This window comes from Silurus aristotelis (genome assembly GCF_946808225.1).
Source record: "Silurus aristotelis genome assembly, chromosome: 14".
In the NCBI taxonomy this organism is placed as follows: Eukaryota; Metazoa; Chordata; class Actinopteri; order Siluriformes; family Siluridae; genus Silurus; species Silurus aristotelis.
In genome coordinates this window covers 17,499,723-17,524,333 of record NC_139587.1, presented here as the reverse complement: position 1 = coordinate 17,524,333, position 24,611 = coordinate 17,499,723, and the positions used below count along the sequence as shown (strand labels likewise).

The 24,611-nt window shown below is 36.1% G+C and overlaps 2 protein-coding genes across 3 annotated transcripts in view; one reads left to right on the top strand and one right to left on the bottom strand.

The window, feature by feature from the left end:
* The window catches only part of snx25 (sorting nexin 25), a 38,807-nt gene extending 20,925 nt beyond the window's left edge, over positions 1-17,882 (top strand). For both annotated transcript variants that reach the window (XM_083561580.1, XM_083561581.1), the window contains exons 7-19: positions 2,250-2,440; positions 5,904-6,035; positions 7,872-8,147; positions 9,492-9,656; positions 10,196-10,327; positions 11,819-11,959; positions 12,200-12,313; positions 13,272-13,433; positions 13,848-13,965; positions 14,147-14,213; positions 15,251-15,432; positions 16,380-16,480; positions 17,274-17,882. In XM_083561580.1, the coding sequence (XP_083417706.1) occupies positions 2,250-2,440; positions 5,904-6,035; positions 7,872-8,147; positions 9,492-9,656; positions 10,196-10,327; positions 11,819-11,959; positions 12,200-12,313; positions 13,272-13,433; positions 13,848-13,965; positions 14,147-14,213; positions 15,251-15,432; positions 16,380-16,480; positions 17,274-17,345 (1,853 nt within the window). In that variant the 3' untranslated portion in view covers positions 17,346-17,882. The remainder of the gene's footprint in view (positions 1-2,249; positions 2,441-5,903; positions 6,036-7,871; positions 8,148-9,491; positions 9,657-10,195; positions 10,328-11,818; positions 11,960-12,199; positions 12,314-13,271; positions 13,434-13,847; positions 13,966-14,146; positions 14,214-15,250; positions 15,433-16,379; positions 16,481-17,273) is intronic.
* Positions 17,883-17,993: 111 nt separating this feature from the next.
* On the bottom strand, positions 17,994-24,438 carry lrp2bp (LRP2 binding protein). The gene is made up of 8 exons (XM_083561639.1): positions 24,187-24,438; positions 22,760-22,857; positions 22,484-22,597; positions 21,662-21,795; positions 21,456-21,561; positions 21,104-21,327; positions 19,500-19,665; positions 17,994-18,463 (listed from the first exon to the last, which is right to left on the bottom strand). The coding sequence occupies exons 1-8, from the start codon at positions 24,311-24,313 to the stop codon at positions 18,398-18,400; spliced, it is 1,035 nt and encodes a 344-aa protein (XP_083417765.1). The 5' UTR covers positions 24,314-24,438; the 3' UTR covers positions 17,994-18,397.
* Positions 24,439-24,611: the final 173 nt, after the last annotated feature.

Below are 24,611 nucleotides of genomic sequence, written 5' to 3'. Positions count from 1 at the left end.
ATGTATATAAAGATGGATTTGGACTGTAATATAAACAATCTGCAACAATGGCTTAGGGCTGCATTTGCCATGAGCATTTTCCAGTTAAGTGGACGGATTACCTTTTGGGTCTGGTTCCTCTGTTGCCACTGTTTTCACTGGTTTGATAAATACAATAGTAACTGATAAGAATAGAAATTATAATGCCAAGAATTTCTGTTTAACAAGTGACTTTTATCAGAGCAAATGAGACCAAGACTGATGTAAGGAAATAAATTGTATAACAAGTAAATTTTAATTTTAAATAATTATTGTATAACAAGTAAATTATGCAATTATAATATTATGTGTATGTGTTTAATTTATTGGATGTTAATGCTGGTGAGAGAAATAGTCAGTTTGAAGGGTTTTTAAAAAAAAAATTATTTATTTTTTTAGACAATCACTTTTGTATATGTCAAAAAATGATTTTCAGTTAAGAACGAATGCCTTGAATTTTCAATAGAGTAGAGAGTTTGACCATGTGATGGGTTTTCCCAAGTCGTCACACATGCAGCGTTCTCTTTAAGTTTCATTTTGTCTTCTAATCATTTAAAAACCAGTATTAAATGGGTCGATTCCACTTTAGCTCACTTGCTGAAAGGAGATTTTTACATATGATTGTTGGTTTGTTTTTGAGACCGTTAAGATATTTAGGCCATGTCTGGTGAAAGTGACCTTTGTGCAGGTAAACATGATGTCTGCATGGCAACAGTCATAGTCAGTAATTGTAGCTGTTTCATTAAATGTAATCGGATTTAGTTGACATTTAGTGCATGCGCTTCCAATTATTATGTACTATAACTGCTCTACAGCTAAATGTCATTCCCTGACTGGCTTACTTTTGTGGTTTGATGAGTATCTTGGCTTTGCTTTCAAAGAACTTCTTTACAAGCTGCTGTTTTGGATGTATTTAATTCCTGTGGAATATTGGTAAGCTATCGAATGTCACTTGAATTTGAATGTGATTATGTAGTTAACCAGATACAGAGTGCACTTCTTATCTACATCTCAGGAAGAGATAATTACAGTGAAATGATTCTACTCTTGGATCTTATGTTCTATTACAAAATAGGTATATTCTGCATAAAAAAAGACCAATGTTCTAAATAAAAAAGGTTTTTCAGTTCCTCACTTCTCTCTCTTTTTATTTATTTTTTTCCCCGCTCCTACACCTGACAGCTCCAGACATCGGTAATGAGCCAATCAATAACTGCTCATACAGGGCTGTCAGAGTGTTGTCTTCTGTATGCAGACAGGAAAAATTAACATCGCCTCTACAACTGTCTCACTCGCCCCTATTTCTTTCTTTCCATTTCTTTCTTTCCATTTCTTTCTTTCCATTTCTTTCTTTCCATTTCTTTCTTTCTTTCTTTCTTTCTTTCTTTCTTTCTTTCTTTCTTTCCATTTCTTTCTTTCCATTTTTTTCTTTCTTTCTTTCTTTCCATTTCTTTCTTTCCATTTCTTTCTTTCTTTCTTTCTTTCTTTCTTTCCATTTCTTTCTTTCTTTCTTTCCATTTCTTTCTTTCTTTCCATTTCTTTCTTTCCATTTCTTTCTTTCCATTTCTTTCTTTCTTTCTTTCTTTCTTTCTTTCTTTCTTTCTTTCTTTCTTTCTTTCTTTCTTTCTTTCTTTCTTTCTTTCTTTCTTTCTTTCTTTCTTTCTTTCCATTTCTTTCCATTTCCATTTCCATTTCCATTTCTTTCTTTCTTTCTTTCATTTCTTTCCATTTCTTTCTTTCTTTCTTTCTTTCTTTCTTTCTTTCTTTCTTTCTTTCTTTCTTTCTTTCACTGAAAAACAGCTGGCTCTCTGCAGCTGCATTTCTGGGGGAAAAAATAAAAAACACGAGACGATGTGGACTATATATAACTTTTCAGATCGCAGTACTCATTGCTGTAGAATTCACTTCCGTAAAATTTACATCACCATAAGCCATCAATGAGTCCCACCCAGCCATCTCTGGTCCTTGAGTGGGTGTCCTAATGTGGTTAGAATTTTGTTACATAATTAGTTTCCTCACTGTAAAGAATTTTCTTGAGACATGTTCTATTAGGCAGTGCCTAATCCCTTTTATATGGCTTAAAATTATCGTTTCTCTGTAATCTTTCTCCAGCTGACCTGCAGAATTCTTGTTTTCTCCCACTTTTGTCTGCTTTCATCCCCCGCCCACACACACACACACACACACACACACACACACACACACACACACACACTTTCCCAACTGTACAGACAGTAAAGGAAAGGAGACTGCTGCAATGAAGGCTGACTTGTTACGAGCTAGGAATATGAAGCGCTACATTAACCAGCTGACAGTGGCTAAGAAGCAGTGTGAAAAGAGGATTCGGCTGCTGGGTGGTCCCAACTATGAGCAGCAAGAAGACGGGAACCAAGATGAGGGAGACGGGCCTCAGGGCCAGAAGGTGAGGGTAATAGTGCTTCACTTCTCAGCACAGTTCATCAACATCCTTTGCACATGAATATAGCAGGGGTTTCCCATGAGCTAACAAACTATTGGGGACTGGTGCAATGGAGGGATAATTTTCTTAGTAGGCTGCACAGTGAATTAAATTTTTATTGTTGTTAAGATGCCAGTTTTCTCAAAACACACATTACTAAGAACTGAGATTAATGAGCGGCTTAGATGTTATGAATAAGCGTGCCAGTCATAAGATCAGCACAAATATAATATATTGTATAGTTGGACATGCAAGCACACGCATGCACACACATACACAAACAAGTGCACTTACACACACACACACACACACACACACACAAACATGCTAATTTGTAGGTATAACTGCGCTTGATCGTTTCTGTGGTTTGAATTTAAGTCTGACAACCATCTCAGTCTCAGGTTCTGTGTAAAAATGCAGTGGTGCCATTACATTTCATCAAGTAGCTTTAAACTTTTGCTCTCTGTAAAGAGCATAAAAAGCTATTAGGAAGTCAGATTGGATTCTGTGTTCGTAGGACTTTTACAAACTTCCTTCCTGATGATTTAATTTAAACAAAGAACTCTCACTTTTTTTTTTTTTCCCTTAAACAGAGGAAAACTCGCTATGCATGCAACTTTTTTCAGCTATTGCTTCTGCTTTGTTTTTGCCAGCAGTGGGTGGGTCCAACTGACCTGACTAACCCTCAAATATAATTGACTGACTGATTGTTCCGGAAATGAATTCACATATCAATATTGTACCACATTTTTCAACAATCTTTTGCTTCTTTGGTCTTTCTTCTCTCTCATCACCTTTCTCAAAAAGGAAGCATGCTATTACTTAACCTTGCTCTTCACTTAATGACATTACATGGTCTTCTTATTAGGGCTGCCTGGTTAACTCATAATAAAGCACAGACAGATTTGTCTCTTGCTGTTTAAGATGTTTAAATTTCATAGGTGCCTTCCATTTCATAGGTGCTGTCTGTTCACATTGTACTTTAGTGCGACAATTTATTGTATCCCTTTAGGCTCACCAGATATTAAACCTTGTTCCCAGCCTCAACTACCAAATGAGTTTTGTGTCTTGTCATCCTACGAGAGCTTACTATAATTACAGATTATGAATATCTGTGTAATATTGAAATCTTCATCCAGATAATGTGCCATGCATCAGGCACGGTTATCAATTTGCGTGACAGCAAGTTTTCTTTACGAGTTCTAAAATGCATCATAACAGCAACTTACTTACATTATGCTAATACTACTACAAAATTAGACTCCATTGTGAAATCACTCAAAATCTAGACTACTGCAGTTACACTAAATCCTTAATGGTGATCCACTTGGTTATCCAGTCATTTAATGGTGATGCGTGTACTTACATCTTTGTCTTTATTACATCTTAACACTAAATGCCAAAAGTGTTACTGTGCACATGAGCTGTCTGTTAAACCCTAATTGAGGGATGCAGATGAAATTTATGCAAGAAGCTTTTTACTTTCTTACTTTCCAATCTAAAACCTGTTATTTCAAAATAAATGCAAACCGACCTGAAACTGCTTTTATATTTACATACAGTATTTGACGTATAATTCACCGGATCTTTATGAACTTTATGGGTTGCCATGAGTGATGTGGAGGAACTTGAGTGGCCTGAGCACTAACATAAACCCCATTAAACACTTTTAGGATGGATTTCAAGCCGTGGTTTATCAGTGCCTCACTAATGCTAGAGTTTTTTTCTTTTCTTTCCCACAACTACATTAAGTATGTACACTATATTGACAAGTTTTCGTTTGCTTGACCATAAGATGCATATACGCTTTTTGAACATCCCATACCAAATTTGCTGTTAACTTAACCTCTATAATTTAGCACACTAGTGCTCTTTTGTAAAGCAAGTAGGGTAGGGTGATGTAGGGTGAGAAGGCCTGGGTGTTTAATAGGGTTATGGTCAGAGCTCGATAGCAGGCCACTCAAGATCTTCCACTCCAGCCCATGTAAACCATATCTTCATGGAGCTCGCTTTGTGCACAGGAGCATTGCCATGCTCTAACAGGTTTGGGTCTCCTAGTTCAAGTGAAGGGAAAATGTACTTCTACTACATCCAGACATATTCTATATAGTTCTTTGCCTATAACTTTGTGGTAACTGTTTGGGGAAGAACCACATATGGCTGGAAAATATATACATTTTAGACTCTATATTTTAGTTCTAATTTTATTATTCCATATTTAAAATTTTTGTAAATGTAAGTTATTTATTGCTCTATTATAGTTTTATTTTTCAATTTGATTGTTTATTCAACCAATTAAAAAAATAAAAATGGGACACCGTGTCAGATGTAAATTAAACCAATAGAATTTGTACCGTTTTGAGGAAAAACAGAGGACTTTTTTATATATATATATATATATATATATATATATATATATATATATATATATATATATATATATATATATATATATATATATATAATATAATAAATATATAATATAATAAATATATATATATATAAATATATAATTGCTACAACACATCTCCAATTTTGGGTACAGGGCAAGAAAAGAAATAGCCAGAGAAACATTTTGCAGTTAATTCGGTTAATGTCAAGAGGCCAGTAACATGATTCGGTTTAGAGGGTTATGCCCCCGTCTTCTCTGGACCGAATGTCATTGTCAGAGACAAAGTTGAAAACTGTGGATGCCATGTCCTCTGGTCTAAAGAGGAGAGGGACAATCCAGCTTGTTATCAGCACTTAGTTCTCTAATCATATGGGGGTGCATTAGTCTCAATGGAATGGGCAACTTGCACATCTGGAAAGGCACCGTCAATGCTGAAAGGCATACTGTATACAGGTTTTACAGCAGCACGTGCTGGTTGGGGAAAGCCTTGTATATGTCAGCAACACAGTGTTAAACCACATACTGCAATTTTTGAGAAGTGTTGCAGCTATCAATTTAAAAACTACCCTATTTTATTTCCCTAAAACCGTACAATACCTCAGTTTACCTCATGTTTTGTTGTGAATTAAATATGGGTTTATGAGATTTGCAAATCATTTATTTTATTTTTTTTTATCTATTTATTTACATTTCCTATAGTGTCTCCAACTTTTTTGGAATTGAGGTTGTATTTCACAGACCAGTCACATGTATGTGACGCATAAAACTATGAATTTGCTCAAAATATTGTTAGGTGGTTAAGAAATGTTTAAGTAATTAGAAACAAGACTTAATTGATTTGAGATTTGTTTAAAAGATTAATGACTAGTTTATTAATTTTGAGTGATGTGATTCAGTGTTTCCAGGCACATCGTGGTAAAATTCACACAAGAAAAATAAATAAAAAAAGTGACCAGAAAAAAAAACATTTAATAGAGATTCATATTATGTTTGTATCTTAAAGACTCCTAAAAAGTTTCTTCTTTTCTCACACAGATTCTTCAGTTTGAGGAGATCATGTCTAACGCTGTGTTCCGAGAGCATTTCCGTGTTTATATGGAGCGTGTGGATAAAAGAGCCCTCATCAGTTTTTGGGAGCTGGTAGAGATGCTGAAAAGTGCTAACAAGGTTAGAGAAACATATGCACATTCCCAGAAATATAATAAGAAGAATATTTGCTTAAAGTTTGAACGCTTAATGCTTTTTTGACTAGTGAACTAGCTTATTTCTGAATACATATCTTTCACTTGTATTATGTTAACAATATCATCTGATGAGCACAAGATGGTCTGGGCAGCACTGTTGTTTGTGCTGGAGGCATTATTTCAATAGGGTACTTCTTTAGTTCTGTTAAATTTATATTTTCTTTTACTCTGCTAAATTGTGCTGCAGTATTGCTGTAATGTTTGGCCCCCAGGACTGCAATCAGTGCTTCTTGTAACATTTTGATCTCTGGACTCATGACTACATGCCTACGCAAAAAAAGAAATAAAAAATGCAGGGTAATGTTTTTAAGCAGCACCAGCACCATATAATACAGAATAATGTGAGTTGCCTGTGTTCTGACAGTGTTCATCAGCTCATTATTTAGAGAGCCCTTGTAAAACGCTTCATATTAATGAACACCACATGCACAAAAAAAAAAAAAAAAAATTTAAAAAAAAAGAGTACCAAGATTATTGATTGGGGAAAATGTCCTTGTGGTGCTCCACAAGGCCCTCTATGATTTTTACACAAAACATGTCAAGGGTATGAATTATTTGCACTTCCACTCAGTAGAATTCTACGTGTTTTTATTGTACTTTTTCTACATATTGTACTGCAGTAATTGCATTCATATTGCCAGATAAGTTAAGTATTGTATTCCTTGTTCTGCATTAGCTTTGTTTAAAGGTTAATGTCAAGAAAGTTATCATATTGGCATATTAGAGGTGGTATCTCAATTGTTATGCTAAGGTCTCAATTATTAAAGGTCTGGGTTACTGATTGGAAGGTCAGGGTTTGCGCTCCAGCACTGCCAAGCTGCCACTGTTGGGCCCTTACGCAAGGCTCTTAACCCCCTCTGCTCCAGGGGTGCTGTATCATGGCTGACCCCAGCTTCCTAATAAGCTGTGATATGTAAAGAAAGGATGCCACTATGCTATAAAGTATATGTGACAAAAAAAAAAAAAGAGCATTATTAGCATTATTATAGTCAAGCTAACCCTCAAACCCCTCAAACCCCCACTTTCAGGAGATGGACAGAACAAAGTTCATATCTACTGAATCTGATTGATTGGCTTTTATTTACACACACACATGAAAATGATTACATCCAGTATGCTGTCTAAAAGTGTTTGCACATGAAAAATCTTTAATTAAAACCCTGCAATTGATGAATTATTGTTACTATTTTTTCACTATTAGTATAGTTACTATTATTGAGGGTGAAAATGAGTTGCCCTGTTTTTTATTTATATATACAAATTTATTTGTATGTGTGTGTATGTATGTATGTATATGTATGTGTATATATATACATATACATATATATATATATATATATATATATATATATATATATATATATATATATATATATATATATATATATATATGTAATGTATATATGTGTGTATATATATATATATATATATATATATATATATATATATATATATGTATATGTATATATATACACATACACACACACACACACACACACACACATATATATATATATATATATATATATATATATATATATATATATATATATATATATATATATATATATATATATATATATAAAATATCCTTACACAATATTCCACTTTTTCTGAGGGGCTGATGTTTGATGATATAAAAGCTGAAATAAAAGTTCTAAATGAAGTTAATCGAATTAACTGTTTGTAAAATAAATAAATCTATTTTTATTTTATGGCACCCTCTTAATTCTGTTTTGTTTTTTTGTTTTTAATGCAGAGCGAGGTGCCACAGTTGGTAGGTGAAATCTACCAGAACTTCTTTGTAGAGAGTCGAGAGATCCCAGTAGAGAAAGCTCTCTATAAGGAGATCCAACAGACTCTGGTGGGAAACAAAGGCACGGACGTCTTTTACAAGATCCAGAGTGACGTCTATGAGACCATGAAAGAGCGATATTACCCCTCGTTCCTCGTCAGTGATCTGTATGACCGTCTTATTAAATGGGAGGAGCAAAGAAGCAGCTCTCAGTCCAGCAGTGAGGAAAAAGATGATAGCGTAAGTACTTGCGTCATAGCACACTGAAGAATAGGGCTGTGTGAGGAAAAGGGCGTAGTGACTGACAGTTAAATGAATAATATTAGCTAAACACCATTTTGCTTTCAGGTACCTGAGCAATTTATAACAATGTAGTGACAATCAGCCTTTCATACCCTGTAATAAAGGCTACAATTCTAATGTGCTTTCAGTGATGAGCATCACAGAAACAAATGCAATTTTTCACATTTCATTATGATTGATTGCAATCCAGTAAAGAGACCATGTATATTGATTGCTTTCAGTAAATCAGTAAACTGGACCAGTCACGTTTCCCCCCTACGTTCTACTCACACCCATGGTCCTATGCAACTCACGTTTCAGGAGAGTTCGGCTCAGATTAAATAAAATGGCAGAGATATTTATAGTGAGCTGTAAAATTATATCTAATGGTTACCTGTAGGCTGTTTTTTTTCTTTTTCCTTTTCCAAAGAGCAAAAAAGCAGCCCGTGTCTCGCAAGCTTTATATATATATATATATATATATATATATATATATATATATATATATATATATATATATATATATATATATATATATATATATATATATATATAAATACTTCACATTGTACTTGTTTTGTTTTTATTTATTTTTTTTGTCTTAGTAATATGATCCATTTAAATATACAATATCAGGTAGTTTTTTTTCAAGGACCCGGATATTTCATCTTTTTATCAGCCAGCACCAACATTTCTGTAGGGTTTAAAGTTAGAATAGATTAAAGTGGTTGTACTATTAATAGCATTTATTGTATTTTGCATGTGTTTCACACTTGCAGGTTAGATCAGAAACGCAACCGTGGTTTTAATTTTGTATATGTTCTCATTTCAAAATATTAATTCCACAAAATGAATTTCTAGTTAGGCCAGTGCATACCACACAACATGCCTCTGAATCGTGACTTACACTAACCACAGCACACAGGCTTTTCAGACTGCAGTCAATGTAGCCAAAGTGGAAAATGGAGTGCACATATATATGATGATTACCAATGGTACATTTAACAATCTAAACTGTAAACTGGCTATGAAATAAAAAGCCTATTTATTATTTTTTTTTTTATATATAATAAAGTTGGACAATTTTATGGACTGCACATAAAAGATATACTTAAAACATAAGTTATAATAACAACTAGGCCTTGGATAAAGTAATTGCTTACTCATTATAATGACATTTGGTTTATTGCATAGGATTTAACAATATGGTTTTCACCTTTTGTCATGACTACATGTGCGATTAACATGACCTGACCTGGCCATGTTTATGCTTGTGTGTTGCTGTGTGTTTTTCGTATACAGTGTCAGACCATGGACGGCGGAGAGGTGACCCTGGACGAGGGCAGTAAAGGTATTAACGAGCAGGCCAGCTATGCTGCTAACAAACTCTGGCAACTCTGCGAAAGACTGGAGTACAAACGCCAAGCTCTGGGCTCAATACAGAATGCTCCCAGACCTGACAAAAAGGTGTGCCTATTGAATGGGACAGAAGATCCATTGCACATGCAAAAAAACAAAACTAGGCTCCTGATTAATTTGTATTTCTGTATTTAGCAAACCAAATATAGGTTTACATTACCGGTACTCAGACTGTGAAAATGCTTCTGGGCTTTAGTAACAGATAGCTTGACCTTGCTATGGCCTGATTTATTAATCTTAACCGCAATTGGTGCACAATATGCACCTCAGTTAAACCCGGGGTCACTATTAGCATTCATCTTTAGCGGAGCTGCTCTTGTTATAGTCTTCTCTTTGCTGCCAGGAGGTGTCAAGTGCCCTTGTAGATTCACCCTTAAAAAGCCAGACATGTGCCTTTCTGTCTAACTCCATTTCAAGAGCACACACTGTCTGGGATCTTTGTGAATTCAACTGTGCTGTTGTTTTCATGTATTAACTTTGTGTCCTCATCATTTATTAATAGCCACAAAATAAAATGACACACTTCACTTGCAGCTGGGATGGGATTGCTAGCATCATTGTGTTTATATGTGTGTTTGTGCATGCAGATTGTGTGTCTCCTGAAAGAGGAGATTGGGGTAATGGAGAAGGAGCACAGTGAACTGCAGCTGCATATCTCGCGTACAGACTGGTGGTGTGAGAATCTGGGCACATGGAGAGCTGTGATTAACACAGCCGAGGTTAGTCTGCCGAGTGACTTAAGTTGCTTTACGAACAACAATTTATTATTATTTATTTTTTCTTTCCTTCCTTCCCTGAATTACACAGCTGCTAAGGGAGGCACACAAAGTTTGGCCACTAGTAATGACCAAAAAGATTACTTTCAGTTAAAAGATAAAAAAAATTAATAGATTTTGTATACAAATTAGCATTTTTTTACATTTATTCACTATTTTATTTTTATTTACTATTTTTACGTTTTCTGTGATCGCTATATGAAGTGAAAGGGGTTGAAAGCAGCTTCTTCTAGGCTGTAAACACCGTAACCAAAGTGTAATCTTTTGGGGTTGAATCTAGTCCCCTGTAACACATTGTGACTCTGCTTGAACCATTTCAAGATTATTAGTTTGATTTGGCAAAAAAAGACTGCATGGCTTTTTTAAATGGCTCATTTAGATAAAAATGATTTGATGGAGATGATTTGAAGTATCAAAAGAAAGTTTCTGGAAATCATGAGTTCATACTTTTCATGCACAACATTTTGGCTTTGTAGTTAATAATTAATAATTTATCATTTCAGTATGAAATAATTGATCAAATAATTTGTTACTTATATATTATAATTATCCACAATATGGAATTAAGTTCCCAGGCCTCCTCACCCTACATCAGTACCTGACTTGACTTTATTTTATTCATGTGGCTAAATGTGACTTTAGTGCTAGCTATGATGCTCATTAAGCATAAATTAATAATTAAATAAATAAATTATTCATTTATTTATTATTATTATTATTGGTATTATTTATTTATTTGTTTGTTTGTTTGTTTGTTTTAGAAGGAAAAAACCCTGCATTTTTAATAGTGTTGTTTAGGCTCAGGTCATTTTAGGAAGTTCTCTTAGCCTTCGTTGCATCCAGCTTTCTAGTTTAGGAATCTAGATCTAGACCCAGATTTCTCTAAAGTCTGTTTTGTCTACTATGTAATGTGCTATACAAAAAAAGGACTAGAATTTAAATGGAGAGCGACATAATTGCACAACAGCTGCGCCACACGTCTATGACACCGTGGCCTTGTTTATAGCTTGTTTATTTTAGCTCTGATTTGCTGCAGCAGAAAATAAATATAGAAAGAAAGGAGTTGTGTTTGGGCAGCAGTGCGAACACCTGTGAGGGGCCTGGGTGCTTTAAAACCCTCCATCAAAAAAGAACGCAAAGCAGAGCGATTTTCAGATGAACCCATGTTGAAAACCAGCAGAACTTTCTTACTTGCCCATTATTTTTTAATATTGAAGATTTATTTTATGCATCTCTTGAATTGCACCTGGCAAATCCAAATCACTGACTATATGTCTATTTGAAATTTTGTGTAAAAAAATATATTTATTAAGCAACATGGGTTTCAGATTTTTTTCATCTTTTGCCAGTAAAACCCCTTTAAATCGCATCCCGCAATTCATCCCAGAAACAAATGACGTACTTTTTGTATGATGTGTCTGTCTACACCTGCAGGCTTGTGAGGAGAACAGTGAGCAAATGGCGTTCTATTCAGTAGCAGTGAGTCTTTTGGAAAGTGAAGACTCGGAGAACAGCAGCTGGTTTGTCACGAGGAAGCTGAGCGAGTTTCAGGCCCTGCACAGGAAGCTGACTGAGGTACATGTCACCTGGGGACATTTGATTACTTGACATACGCTAATTTCTTTCAGAGAGCATTTAATCCTCACTTCAGTGCCGACATCTGAGTCGACAGAGACTCTGCCGTGTCCCTGACCGAGTTGCTATGGCGACGAGATGAGTCATCGAGCCGTCGCATGTTTTCAGATGTGATACAAATTACGCATGACAAAACTCTAACACCACAGGCCACCTGCCTCTCTTTCTGTCGTTCTCCAGTGTTTTCCCTCTTTGAAGAAGGTTCAGCTGCCCTCGCTCAGCAAACTGCCATTCAAGTCTATTGACCAAAAATTTCTTGAGAAATCCAAAAACCAACTGAACACATTTTTGCAGGTGAGCTTTAATACTGCCATGTTGCACAAATTGCAGTTATTCAGCCTACAATTGCAAATGTCACTATTTATTATTTTTTTGGAACCAATGCAATTTCAGCTCCCTGGGTAGCTTGTTTGTGCCTGTCAGCTAAAGGGATGTTGAGACTATGTGTAGTCTGATTGGATGTCGCTCATGACCGAGCAACTGAGACTGGAGACATGTATAGGTATTGACAGAGAAGAGCAAGAATCAAAAGTTTCATATCACTGTCTTTCTTTTATTTCTGTTTGGAGGTACAATTATTCTGCATATAAATTAAAATAGTTATGAACAACTTGTATTTTATTTGTATGTTAATCATATAGATTTTAAATCAGTGAAAGGTTTAGCCAGATGTTCTCAGTCTCATGTTTAATAAGCCTGCCATTTGGATGTGCAGTCTCCAGCCTCTTATTTTTTATGGTGCAAAAAATCCAAAGCTCTCTTGGGTGATTGCCCTTGCATGAACATATGCAGTGTCAGGCCTAATAAAGCAAGTTTTTTTCTGAGTGGTTTGTTGGCAGGTGAGAACAATCACACTCAGGTGTGAACTAAACCAGGCAGTGTTGTTCCAAACTGGTGTTTGTGTGCTAGACTATCTAGTGTGGTTTGATGAGAGTCAGAAAATAATGTGGTTCTGGATTGAACCAACTACTGGAGGTGATTTAGTGCTGGCTATGTTGTTCCATGTGCATGTGTTTCGTTTTTTTCCACTGACCATAGAATGACATTTTTAAATGGGGTATTAGGAGTATATTTTTAGCCCTACACGACTCTCGATATGGGGACGTTTTACCACTATATGTTATTTGTCCATCTTTATGATAAAACCTTTTACAACCTTCATAAGTATAAAGAAATATGTTGCAATATGTGATCTCTCTATATATATATATAAAAAGATAAATTGATTGATTGATTTTCTTTTTTTGTGTAGAAAATGCTGACCGATGAGCGTATGTGCCAGAGCGAAGCTCTGTATGCATTTCTCAGCCCATCACCAGAGCACCTTAAGGTCACTGACATCCAGAAAAAATCCACGTTCTCCCTTGCCTCTTTTCTGGAGAGACTGCCAGGAGATCTTTTCTCCCATCAAGAGGTGACACACACACACACAACAATTTTTAAACAGTGTATGAAGTGACAGGATTGGTAGAACGTCGATACCATAGAAATAGCTCTGTGCCAACATTTCGAGCTATGCTAGACAGTGTAGAGAGTAATGCGATTGTGCATGCACACCGCAACTGTAAGCAAGCTCAGCTTAAGGTACTGCACTCTATTGTTGTGTATTGATTAAAAAACACATCACAATCTCAATGCTGAGAAATGTTGCCACACCATTAGGGACAAAATAAAAACAGGAAGAGGAATAAAATATTTTAATGCGGCTCATGGGTAGACTTAGCATATACATTGAGACTGAGAAAGGCACTTTACAACACCTAATTGAAATACAAAGACACGGTTTTAAATGCATCACTCTCTCTTGGTCTCTATCCTTTTCTGTCAGGATGAGGCTGAGGATGACAGCGATCTCTCAGACTACGGCGACGAGCCGGACGGTAGGAAAGATGTCCTTGCCGAGCCCTTCTTCATGCTTATTGGAGAAGTGTTTGAACTCAGGGGCAGTAAGTGAAATCCTGTACCTGTCTGATCCACTGCATGCAGTGTGATTATCAGTGCATCCTTAGCTGTATGTCTGTGTGTGTTTCTTGTGTGCTCTTTAGGGAAATGCAGTTTTATCGGAATGATTGTCCCCTGAAGTGCAGTTTACTGCAAAAACTAATGTTGTGTCATTTTCCCCCGCAGTGTTCAAGTGGGTACGGAAGACACTTATTGCACTAGTCCAAGTCACTTTTGGAAGGACGATAAACAAGTAAGAAAGGCTGCTCATTGTCTGACTGGTATTTGACAGTGCCTGAAAGCTAATCAAATTTCCAGGAAAGCAAAGTGAAGTAAAGCAATCTCCTGCTGTGGGCTGCTGTGACCCTGTCAAAGAGAACCATGATTGAAAGGTTCCCAGGTTTCCCTATCATGCATGCTGTGGTCATGCCTAAAAAGACACACTGATGGGGATGTACTGAAACTGTGGGCACTGTGTTTAGATAGAATCTGCATGCTGAGTAGACGATTGTGACTTGTTGGACAATCTTTAGCCTCTCAGTCTAGTGTTTTCATACTTTTGAAAGCGAGCCATTATTACTTCAAGTTTCTCTATATACTACTGAACAACTACACTACTTATCTACTAATCAACAAGTCATCTTAAACCAGTAAAATATGATTGTATATATATGTAAAAACACGGTGATCTGAGTGATATTTTGTTGGCATGTTTGCCAGACAGGCTGGTGCGAGTATTTTAGGAACTGCTTATCTCTTAACATTTTCACACTTGACTGTCTCTAGAGTTTATATTACTGGTGTGAAAAAAATATATAACATCCATTAAACAGTATCTCTGCAGGGGGAAATGTCTTGTTGATGAGAGAGGTAAGAGAGGAGAATGGCCAGACCAGTTTGCATTGACAGGAATCCAGAAGTTAAAGATAGAAACAATATGTGTTAATCTTTTTATCTTTCATTTGCAGTAATTCAGTGCCCACTGTAGCCTGAGATTCGAGGCTTTGGATATCAGGAGTGGAACCCTATAAGGTTTTCTGCTATTATAGTTTGCTTGAATTAAGGTTGCATATGTTCATTGCATAAGGTATGCATATCTTTAAACTTAAAGCAGTCTGACCATTCTCCTCTGACCTCTCATCAACAGAATTCTTGACTTGTGTATAATACCTTTTTATAATTACATTAGATTGGTGGTAGAAATAAAATAAAACATAATGGAAAGTAATTTGTGAAGTAAGTTTTGAAAGATTCCCCTGTCTGCCTCCATTTACCTGTAATCTTTTCTAGGCAGATTAGAGACACGGTAAACTGGATCTTCAGTGAGCAGATGTTGGTTTACTACTTTAACATATTCCGAGACACGTTCTGGCCTAACGGGAAACTAGCACCACATAACAAATCTCGCACAGATGCCGAGCGCCGTGAGACCAAGGAAAGAGCACAGCAGAAACTGCTGGACAACATCCCCGGTAAGAGCACCGTGTCTCTCAAACCCTACACACTCTCGAGCTCTTTTTTTGCTTCCTGTGCTATACAGAAATAACTAATATTGTTTGTTTACCGGATGACCTTCAATTCTCATGTTTTGATGAGACGGTATGCAATCTGGAGTCCTTTTATGAAGACTATTCCGCCTGGAGGCACTGTTGATGTTCTGCAATTACCCACATAAGTCCATTAAACTGAACAAGATGCACTTTTTCTGCTTGACAACAGATCAGCCCCCAAATTAGAAGAATATACAAAATCTACCTTAACTGACTCTCCTGGAATAATATTACGTAATGCCTAATTTAGTCATGCTTGTGAATTACTAATTTGACTATTTATTTATATACAAGTCATTAGCCAGTGTTAAAGTTCTGATTCCCCCCACTTCATTTTATGAGATTTGTGTATTTGAAATCATAATCGGAAATTAATTAATTCAATTAAATTAAGAAAAAATCCCCAAAGTGATTCGGATTGCAATAGTATAATTGTTATTTTGAGGAAGCTGCAAATACTTCAGTGACGCTCGTGTGGTAGTATTTGATTTAAATTCAATTCTTTTTGGTTAAGTGCATCAACCACACACACTCATCTTTGCAAATACAGAGCATATGCAATCGGAGCCTCTTAGCACAGAGCTCACTAATGTTCAGCTTCAAAGCTCTTGGCACGCCGCCGTCATTGTCCGTGGAACCAGATGAGTCCAGGCGATGGAAAGCACTTAGTAACAAAAAAAAAAAAAAAAAAAAAATCAATCCACTTTGTACTGATAATTCAGTCGAATTAAAAATCTGTAAATTACATAATAATAAATAGTGTCATTATAAAACTTGATTGGGACTTGTGAATCCAGCTTTCACACTGTGGTATGATTAATAGCTTGAGCAAACTGTAACCAAGCAACTTTTAATTTTTTGGCAATTAGATGCATTACAGAATCTAGTGGGGCAGCAGAACGCTCGTTACGGGATCATTAAGATCTTCAATGCACTTCAGGAATCCAGTGCCAACAAGCATCTTCTTTACGTAAGTGTATATCATTTATTCTCAGTAACTCCAGCCTAACCTGTACTTTGTTTTATCTCATCCGCACCTGACACTATTAATTCTTCCGCTTTTATTTTACTGATAGAGGGCCATCATGGAAATATCTTTAAATTTAGAGGTTGAGTATTTTCTTTACTCTATAACTTTAAGAAATCAGTTGTAAGCATTTCCCTCCTCATCTCATAAAAGAACATTTCTGAATTTATTGTGTGTGTGTGTGTGTGTGTGTGTGTGTGTGTGTGTGTGTGTGTGTGTGTGTGTGTGTGTGTGTGTGTGTGTGTGTGTGTGTGTGTGTGTGTGTGTGTGTGTGTGTGTGTGTGTAGTTTTTTTGTTTGTTTGTTTTTTTTTTAAAATCCTTTTAACCCACGACACATCATTGGCACACAACATTGGCGATAATCAAGAAGAGAGGATTTCAGGGCAAATTGAGCGATAAAAGTAAAAAAAAAATAATAATAATAAAACCCCAGAAAAATAATACAGTACTAAGCACCAGAGATACATTAATGTTATAGGGAAATAAAAAAACAGGTTCAATTAAAATGTTTTGTTAGATAAGGATTAGCTAAAAGTGCAACCAAGGAGGTATACATTAAGAAATGAGAAACATTAGTTGTCCATCCCCTGTTTTCCCCTAAACATTTTCTTTAGTTTGATTTATGATATTTTGATACACTGATGCCATCTAGTGGCCGTGCAGGGATCATCTTATTTAGGGAAGTCTAGTCCGCTAATGGGTTTTTTTTTTTTCCCCCTCCCTTCTTATTTTCAGGTCCTGCTCGAGATGCTCCTCAAAGAACTCTGCCCTGAGCTGAGCGAAGAGATAGAACGTTGCACGATCTAAACTCGTGCACAGTCCCTTGTTGACTGAGGATTCACCTCAACTTCACTTAATATTTTGTTACTTGAAAATGCTAAATGGAAGTTTTATTTAAGAATCACACGAATCACTATGAAAGTGCTCGACTTGATGGCATCATACTACAGGACCTGATGGACATCGCTGTTTACTTTTTGGGGTTTTTTGTTCTCTTTCTGGTTTATAACAAACTAGATTTAATGCTAACCAAGTTTTTTTTTTTTTTCTTTTTTCATTTTATTGTCTATAGGAATTATGTTGGACAATAAGGTCATAAAATGTGAAAGTAGTGGAATGAGTGTTGTACTTGTCTAAAAAGAGAAAATGAAAACCTGGACCTCTTGAACTTCTCTACCTACATTACAGTACATGTCGTGGTCATTATGAAGGCTTTTAATTGTGCAATGTGTAATGTAAGGTTATTGTGCTAGTTGAATTTGTGATATTATTATTATTATTATAGATTTTATTTTTACCAACAATAGACTAGAGCATTTATAAGCAATAAATCGCAAAAGACTATTTGTGTCACTCATTTTATTACTGTTATTCCTTATACATAAATGTGGCTGGCACGGTGATGAAGCAGGTAGAACCCACAGCTTCAGTCATTAGTTTGCTCCTGAGTGTGGGTTATTATGTGTGGAGTTTGTGAGGTCTCCTTGTGTTCACAAGGGGGTTCTCAGTTTCTTTCCCACCTCCCAAAAACATCAGTAGATGTTCTATCGGCTCTGTGAAATTGCATTTAGGTGTAGGAGTGAGTGTGTGAATGGTCCACTATGATGAAGTGGTGTTTCTGGGATAGGCTTCGGATCCACGTGGCCCTGACCAGGATCAATCAGCAGGATAAAAGTGATTCTAAATTATCATCGAGGTCAGAAGTTGTAACCACATCAAGTAGGTGAGATGTGTTTGATCATTTAAAGGTTTTTCACCCAAGTACCATAATTGGAGGAAAGAAAACTAAGTCTACTTTGTGAACAATCAACAGCTGCATTTGGTGAATTTAATGTGGCAGCACTTCATGTATATAAATATTACATTCTGCCATTAATGAGGTTCATCTGGAGGTCCTTAAAAACTCCTGGGTTCATCAGGGCTGCCTGAAAAGAAAGAAGTGAGGGGGGGAAACAACTCATGTGCTACACATACACATCACAAAAAGCAACATATGTCAATATCAGTGAAGCTCTTCATTAGCACAGGGGTCATTCTATATATCACATTAAAACATAAATATACAAACATAGATTTACAACCCAGATTAGTAAGAACACTTGTATCCCTGCTCATTCATGCAATTATCTGATCAGCCAATCATGTGGCAGCCCAACAAAACCTAAAATCATGCAGATACAGTAAATGATTTATGAATTAGAAGAATTAATTTTCACTTTAAACATCTAGGATTAAAAAGCCTGTGCTCATAGTAGCTTCAGATTTCCTTTCTTGGCTAATGTGCTCTGCTGTTGTAGCCCATCTCCCCCAATGTATATTTTATATAGCTTTCTATGATGCCTTTTTTTTTTTTTTTTAGGTATCATGAGTATAAAATGTAATTTTTTTTATTTGAATTATTGTAGACTTTCTGGCAGCTTGAACAAGCCTATCTTTGTTGTTCAACAAGGTGCTTCTGTATTGAATACTGAACAGTAATTTATGATGTCAATAGTGGAAGATGAATACTGAAGGTTTTGGTGATGTTTCAGTTAAAGTGCTGCGTGAAATTTATACTATTTGAATATTTTTTTTATATTTCTATTTTTTTATATACATCATAGTTTACATGGTTTGACAATGCTGACATAAAGGTAAAATATATTTATTTTTATCATTTTCTATTCTAGATTCTAGAATTTCTATGCTGCCCACTAGCGACATCTTTTTTTTTTAATTTTTTTAAACAAACCAATCTGTGTAGACGAAATCAGCAGTTTCAAAATAATTTACACCAGCCTGTCTGACACCCACAACTATGCATTGGACAAAGATACTGAGATCACATTTGTCTTTATTCTGAAGTTTGTATATAGCTGTTTCTGTTTCTGCAATATTTTAGTTATTGTGCTGCTGCCACATGATTTGCTCATTTAGTAAATGTCTGTTACACTGTATATTCAGGTATAATCAGCGCCTTACCTTAGCGTAATAATACTGTGCTTTTTCTGTGTTCTGTGTGACTCCCCGGCCGAGCTGGATGCAGCGGGCAAAATAGAACAGGCCAATAGCTATGCCTTTACAAATGTACTCAGAACTGCAGCTGGTGAAATTTGCTATTTCACTAACATCTTCATACTTGCTCACCCTGCAATGCATAAGCATATATTTTTTCTTTAACCACTTGTTTGGTATTTCTCACTCATTTGCTGTTATGACCACCTCCACGCTCTATGTTCCACTAGATTTTAGAGTGTGGTTGTGGAGATTTGTGTTCATTCAGCCACAAGAACAATCAAGTCAGTTTGGGGAAGAATGACACATGGCTTGAAAAGTCCAAATACCTATGTGCATATGCATAGTGTAGCCAGTGAAACCTAAGATAAATAACTGGATAATATATAGTAAGAGGGGTTAAATTTTTATTGCACATTTTCTGGAGATTTAATGCCTGTATTGTAACCACTTATGAGCTCTACATCTTGGTTCTGGGACTTTATCTACTATATTAATAACAGTCTAGTGATCTGTTCCAGATCTGTAGGTAGGCACCTATAACTGCATACACTGTACATTACATTTAACTTTAAATTAAACTCACTCCTTTGACACACTTTTATCCAACTGTGTGTTCGAAAGGCACATATGAATCTTATGGTCAGGTGTCTACAAAATTTTGTCCATATATTTGATGTTAAATCCTAAACGTTCCAAAAGAACTCCAAATACATAAATAAGCAAATGGTTCATTTGCTACAGCTACTCAGAAACATATGAAGGAAGGGCATGATGTCTCTATAATCCAGAGTCCACACAAGTCTTGCAAATTAGCTAACTTTAGCCAAGCTCATCAGTTTGGTTTTATTATCATCATAAACGATTGATTTTCCGAATTACCTGACTAGCAGCGATGAATGTCAAGTCACAGGTTTCTACTCATGTACTCAATCTAGTATATAAACACGTATGTCACAAAAACACAGGGACTTGAAAGGTTGAAATGAGTTGGTCTTGGTTGGAGATTTTTGGAAGGAGTCTCAACTTTCAGGGCTGTTTAACACTGAAGAGTAATACGCTAGCATTAAGTGTTCTGACAGGAAAAGTTGCAATTTAGTGACTAATTATAACTTAAGCATGGATATAAAAAGATAAAGACAATTGGGGGAACAATACATGTAGCAATAAAAGTGTTGTTCTTTGAAAAATTGTTAGCATAGGCTGTGCTGTACAAACCCTATTGAAACTATTTGGGTTGGAGGTGGCTAATCGCCCTTACACCACCAAGATGCTAATTTTGTTCTTTTACTAATAAACCCCATTCTGTTTAATTTCCCTATTTGGGGAAAACTGAAAAAAACTCAAATATAATTCATTACTGAGCTCGCACTATAAGAAACCAGAGTCAGTCGTTCCAAGTAAAGAAGCAGGTGTACTGTAGAGACACTTTGTGACCAATTTTACTTGCCTGCGAACAATTAACTCTCTGTACAGTATCTGAATTTGACTGGTATTTTGTATTGAGTATAATTGAATAATTTTTGAATGCCTACTTAATGACTTTGCCTTTGATTATTTACTTGTGATACCTCTCAGCCAAAAGTGCTGCTCTGGTGTAGATTTTGCGCTGGTAGTAGTAAGCAACAAGGTGGCCCTGGGCATAAACGTTACCCCTCGCCGCCGCCTCTGTGAGACAGTGAAAAGCAGACTGCAGGTCCTTAGACACACCGTATCCATGTAGGTACATGATTCCTAGCGCCCCCAGGGATTCCAGGCTGCCATTACCACAGGCCTCAGAGTGCCAATAAAATGCCTGGGATAGGGACATAGTATCAGGGTATCATACATACATCTGAACTTTGCTAAGCTTCATCAGTTGTTCTTGTTTGTAATTTTTTTCATATTTTTATACAAAAGGTTTGCTAGTCAGTGCTTCACTACCTTTTTAAGATCCCGTATTTCAGGGCTACAAAACAACAAGCCGAGAGAGGACTGAGCTGCCACGCTGGCATTTGGGTTTCCATCATCTGCGGCAATGAGCCAGTATCTGCAGGCATGAAGAGATGCTACTCAGAACTAAAGATTTTTTAATTGATTTATGTTTTATTTGTTTTTTATTCTTCAGAGGCTACTCTGACTGCACTCACTTTTCTGCCTCTTCCCTGGAGGCTTGCACTCCATATCCCTGCAGGTAAGCTCTTCCCAGGTTGTACAAGGCTGCATATCTGACTCTGCCTGTGTCGCATTCAGCTACTCTTCTCATATAGTCCACTGCTTTGCTCTGTTTAGGACAGGAAGGAAATGAACACACAACACATTTATTGGCTGGAATCGTGTACATATTATCATTTCTATAGTAACCGCTCAGTCACAGAGACTCTGCATGTTTCAAGCCTAGTAATAAACAGATTTAAACAATGCTGTAACATCACATGGTGTAATGCAATGTGTCATTATTGACATGATGTAAGATATATACTTTAACATTTATACTATTTGTAAGTTTTCCACCAGGAAGACACCTATTCAGGTTTGTTAGTATAAAGCTGTGTTGTTTTATTGTGTACCTTCAAGCGAGAAAAAAAAAAGGAGGATGAGAGAATAAGAGTGTATAGATCTCGTATTGAAAGTGGTCTAAAACAGGGACTAACTTGTCCTACATGATGTTTCTAAACATTAAATCTAAGGGCATTTTTAGTCACTAAATAAATGTAATACTCATTGTAATAGCATTTGTTGAGGAACAAAACACTTTGGGACCTAAAATAGGTTGATTGAATATAATATATAATTTAATGTTTTTTTTATATACAGCATACACTATGAAACAGAATATTGTTCACTTCTAGGAGTTCATCATAGCTGTTTTGTTTTAATAAGATTATACAGGGAGTAGTAAATAGGCATAATGTTACTGTATCCATCTATACCTAATTCCTGTAAAACACCACCATTCAAGCAAAACTTACAGGGTCTGCATTGGTACCAAGTCCATCATAGTACATAACAGCCAGCTGGTAGAGAGCTTCAGGTTCTCTCTCCTTAATCCCATCAAATATAGCCTCAGCATCCTTATAGTGGCGCTGTCATAAAAGATTAATTAATAAAAATTGACATAAATCACAAGGTCCAGTAATTGGATTTTGGTGGCTTTAAAAATCCATGAATGCAATCCATACTCCCACTGAGCAGTCTCTCACTGCCAGTCTGTATCTAAAAAATCACTGAGTCTCTCAAATAATTACCTGCTCATAATAGAGATATCCTAGCAAGAAGCTGGCTTGGGTATCTCCTGCTTCAGCCCTGCTCTTCAGCAGATTCTCAACCTTCTTCAACAGGCATTCTGCATTTAAGTCCATATTCACATGTTACTAATTTCCATCTTAAATTGGAGACACCACCAGAAATAAAGAAATGTCCTGAATTTAATAAAAGCATTTAATCATGTAAACATTTCAGATCATGTTGATTACGAAATGTTATTATGTGCACATAATACTACTGGACGAGCCCTTATTTATTTATCATTTTTTATTTATTTATATATTTATACAGAAGTAGTGCCTGTGGAGATTACTAACACGTCACTGACAAGCACTCATATCAAATTTATGATAATATAGTGCCATCTTTTAATTTCTTTAGAGACTTAAAAAAAAAGAAAGAAAAAAGAAATTGTAATTGCAGTAAAGAGATTAAACTTATTTGTTCAACACAAAACTGTCAGCTTTTTCATCATGTTTTGAATAATTAACAAAATGGAAAGTAAATGAACAGAATAAAATCCGGATCATCTTAATATTTGGTGTGACTACACTTTGACTTCAGTTCTTACACTTGCACACTTTGTACACATGAACAAAGTCAGAGATTTTGTAGGATCAGAGTAAGGTGAAAACTATGTATCATCAATTTCAGATCTAGGTTGAAACACAGTCATTAACTGACAGAGTAACAGCTGTGTAGGAGGCTAAAAACTGGTGAAAAACAACCAAACTCTGTGACTACGGTTAAGGTTGTGGAAGAAGTTTCATGTCACAAGTCATACACCAAACAAGACTGTGTATAGCATCAAGACACAAGCAAGCAAGGCCTCTCCCAGGCAAAGATTTCAAAGCAGACTGGGGTTTGAAGATGTGCTATTAGGCTATTTTGAAGAAATATTGGAAGTGTTGAGGATTGTAGACGCAGTGGACTTAATGTAGTAGATGAAAGACACATCATGCTTACTTCCCTTCCACATCAGATGATGCCCAGCAGTGCCACCAGCAAAGAACTGGTGGAATCCAGTGGGACCCAGGTACACCTATTTTCTGTATAGAGAGGTCTGGCCAAGAGTGGTTTTCATGGAAGAATTGTGGCCATTTGCTTATTGGCCATTTGCTTATAAGTTCTCCAAGATGTTTTGAACAAACTACCAAGTTCCTTCTAAAACTGTGCAGGTTCACCTGCAGGAACTGATGCTGTTATGCAGCCAAATATTGATTTGGGTTCATTTACTGTCATTTACTTACTCTTTTTGTTAAAGAAGAAAAAAACACTTCTATTTTGAAAGCATTCTTACTTTACAGCTTTATTTTACACCTGCATAAAGCTTTTTGACAGAACTATATATAATAAGCCAAATTAATCTAATGAGCACGCTAGTAACTAATGCAGCGTTCAAGCTTACCTGTATTCCCGTAGGACTTGAAAACCTCAGAGTTCTCATAAACACTCAGAACGACGCTGAGCGCTTGGTCTTTTCGGGTTTTCTGCTGGTTATTGGTCCCGTGAGTCGTCGAGTCAGAGGAATCCATCAGTTTTACAATGACTTACATCATGTTAACTCTGTCACAAATCAGAGACAATGATACTTTGATGAAAGTGTATAAAACTTGATAAATCCCTGCGCTCAGCACTGATTTCAGGAGCTGACCGCTGAGTACAAACATCTCCTTGACAACCGGTTGCTTGGCGACGCTCTGGCACTGATTTAGCCTGCATGCAGCGTTCAATGACCGTTTAAAAGTCAATTACTGTCTTAAAACAAACAAAACAAAAACATACTGATACTGACTGTCTTTTGCTTTTGGCATTAAACTCTATACACATTTT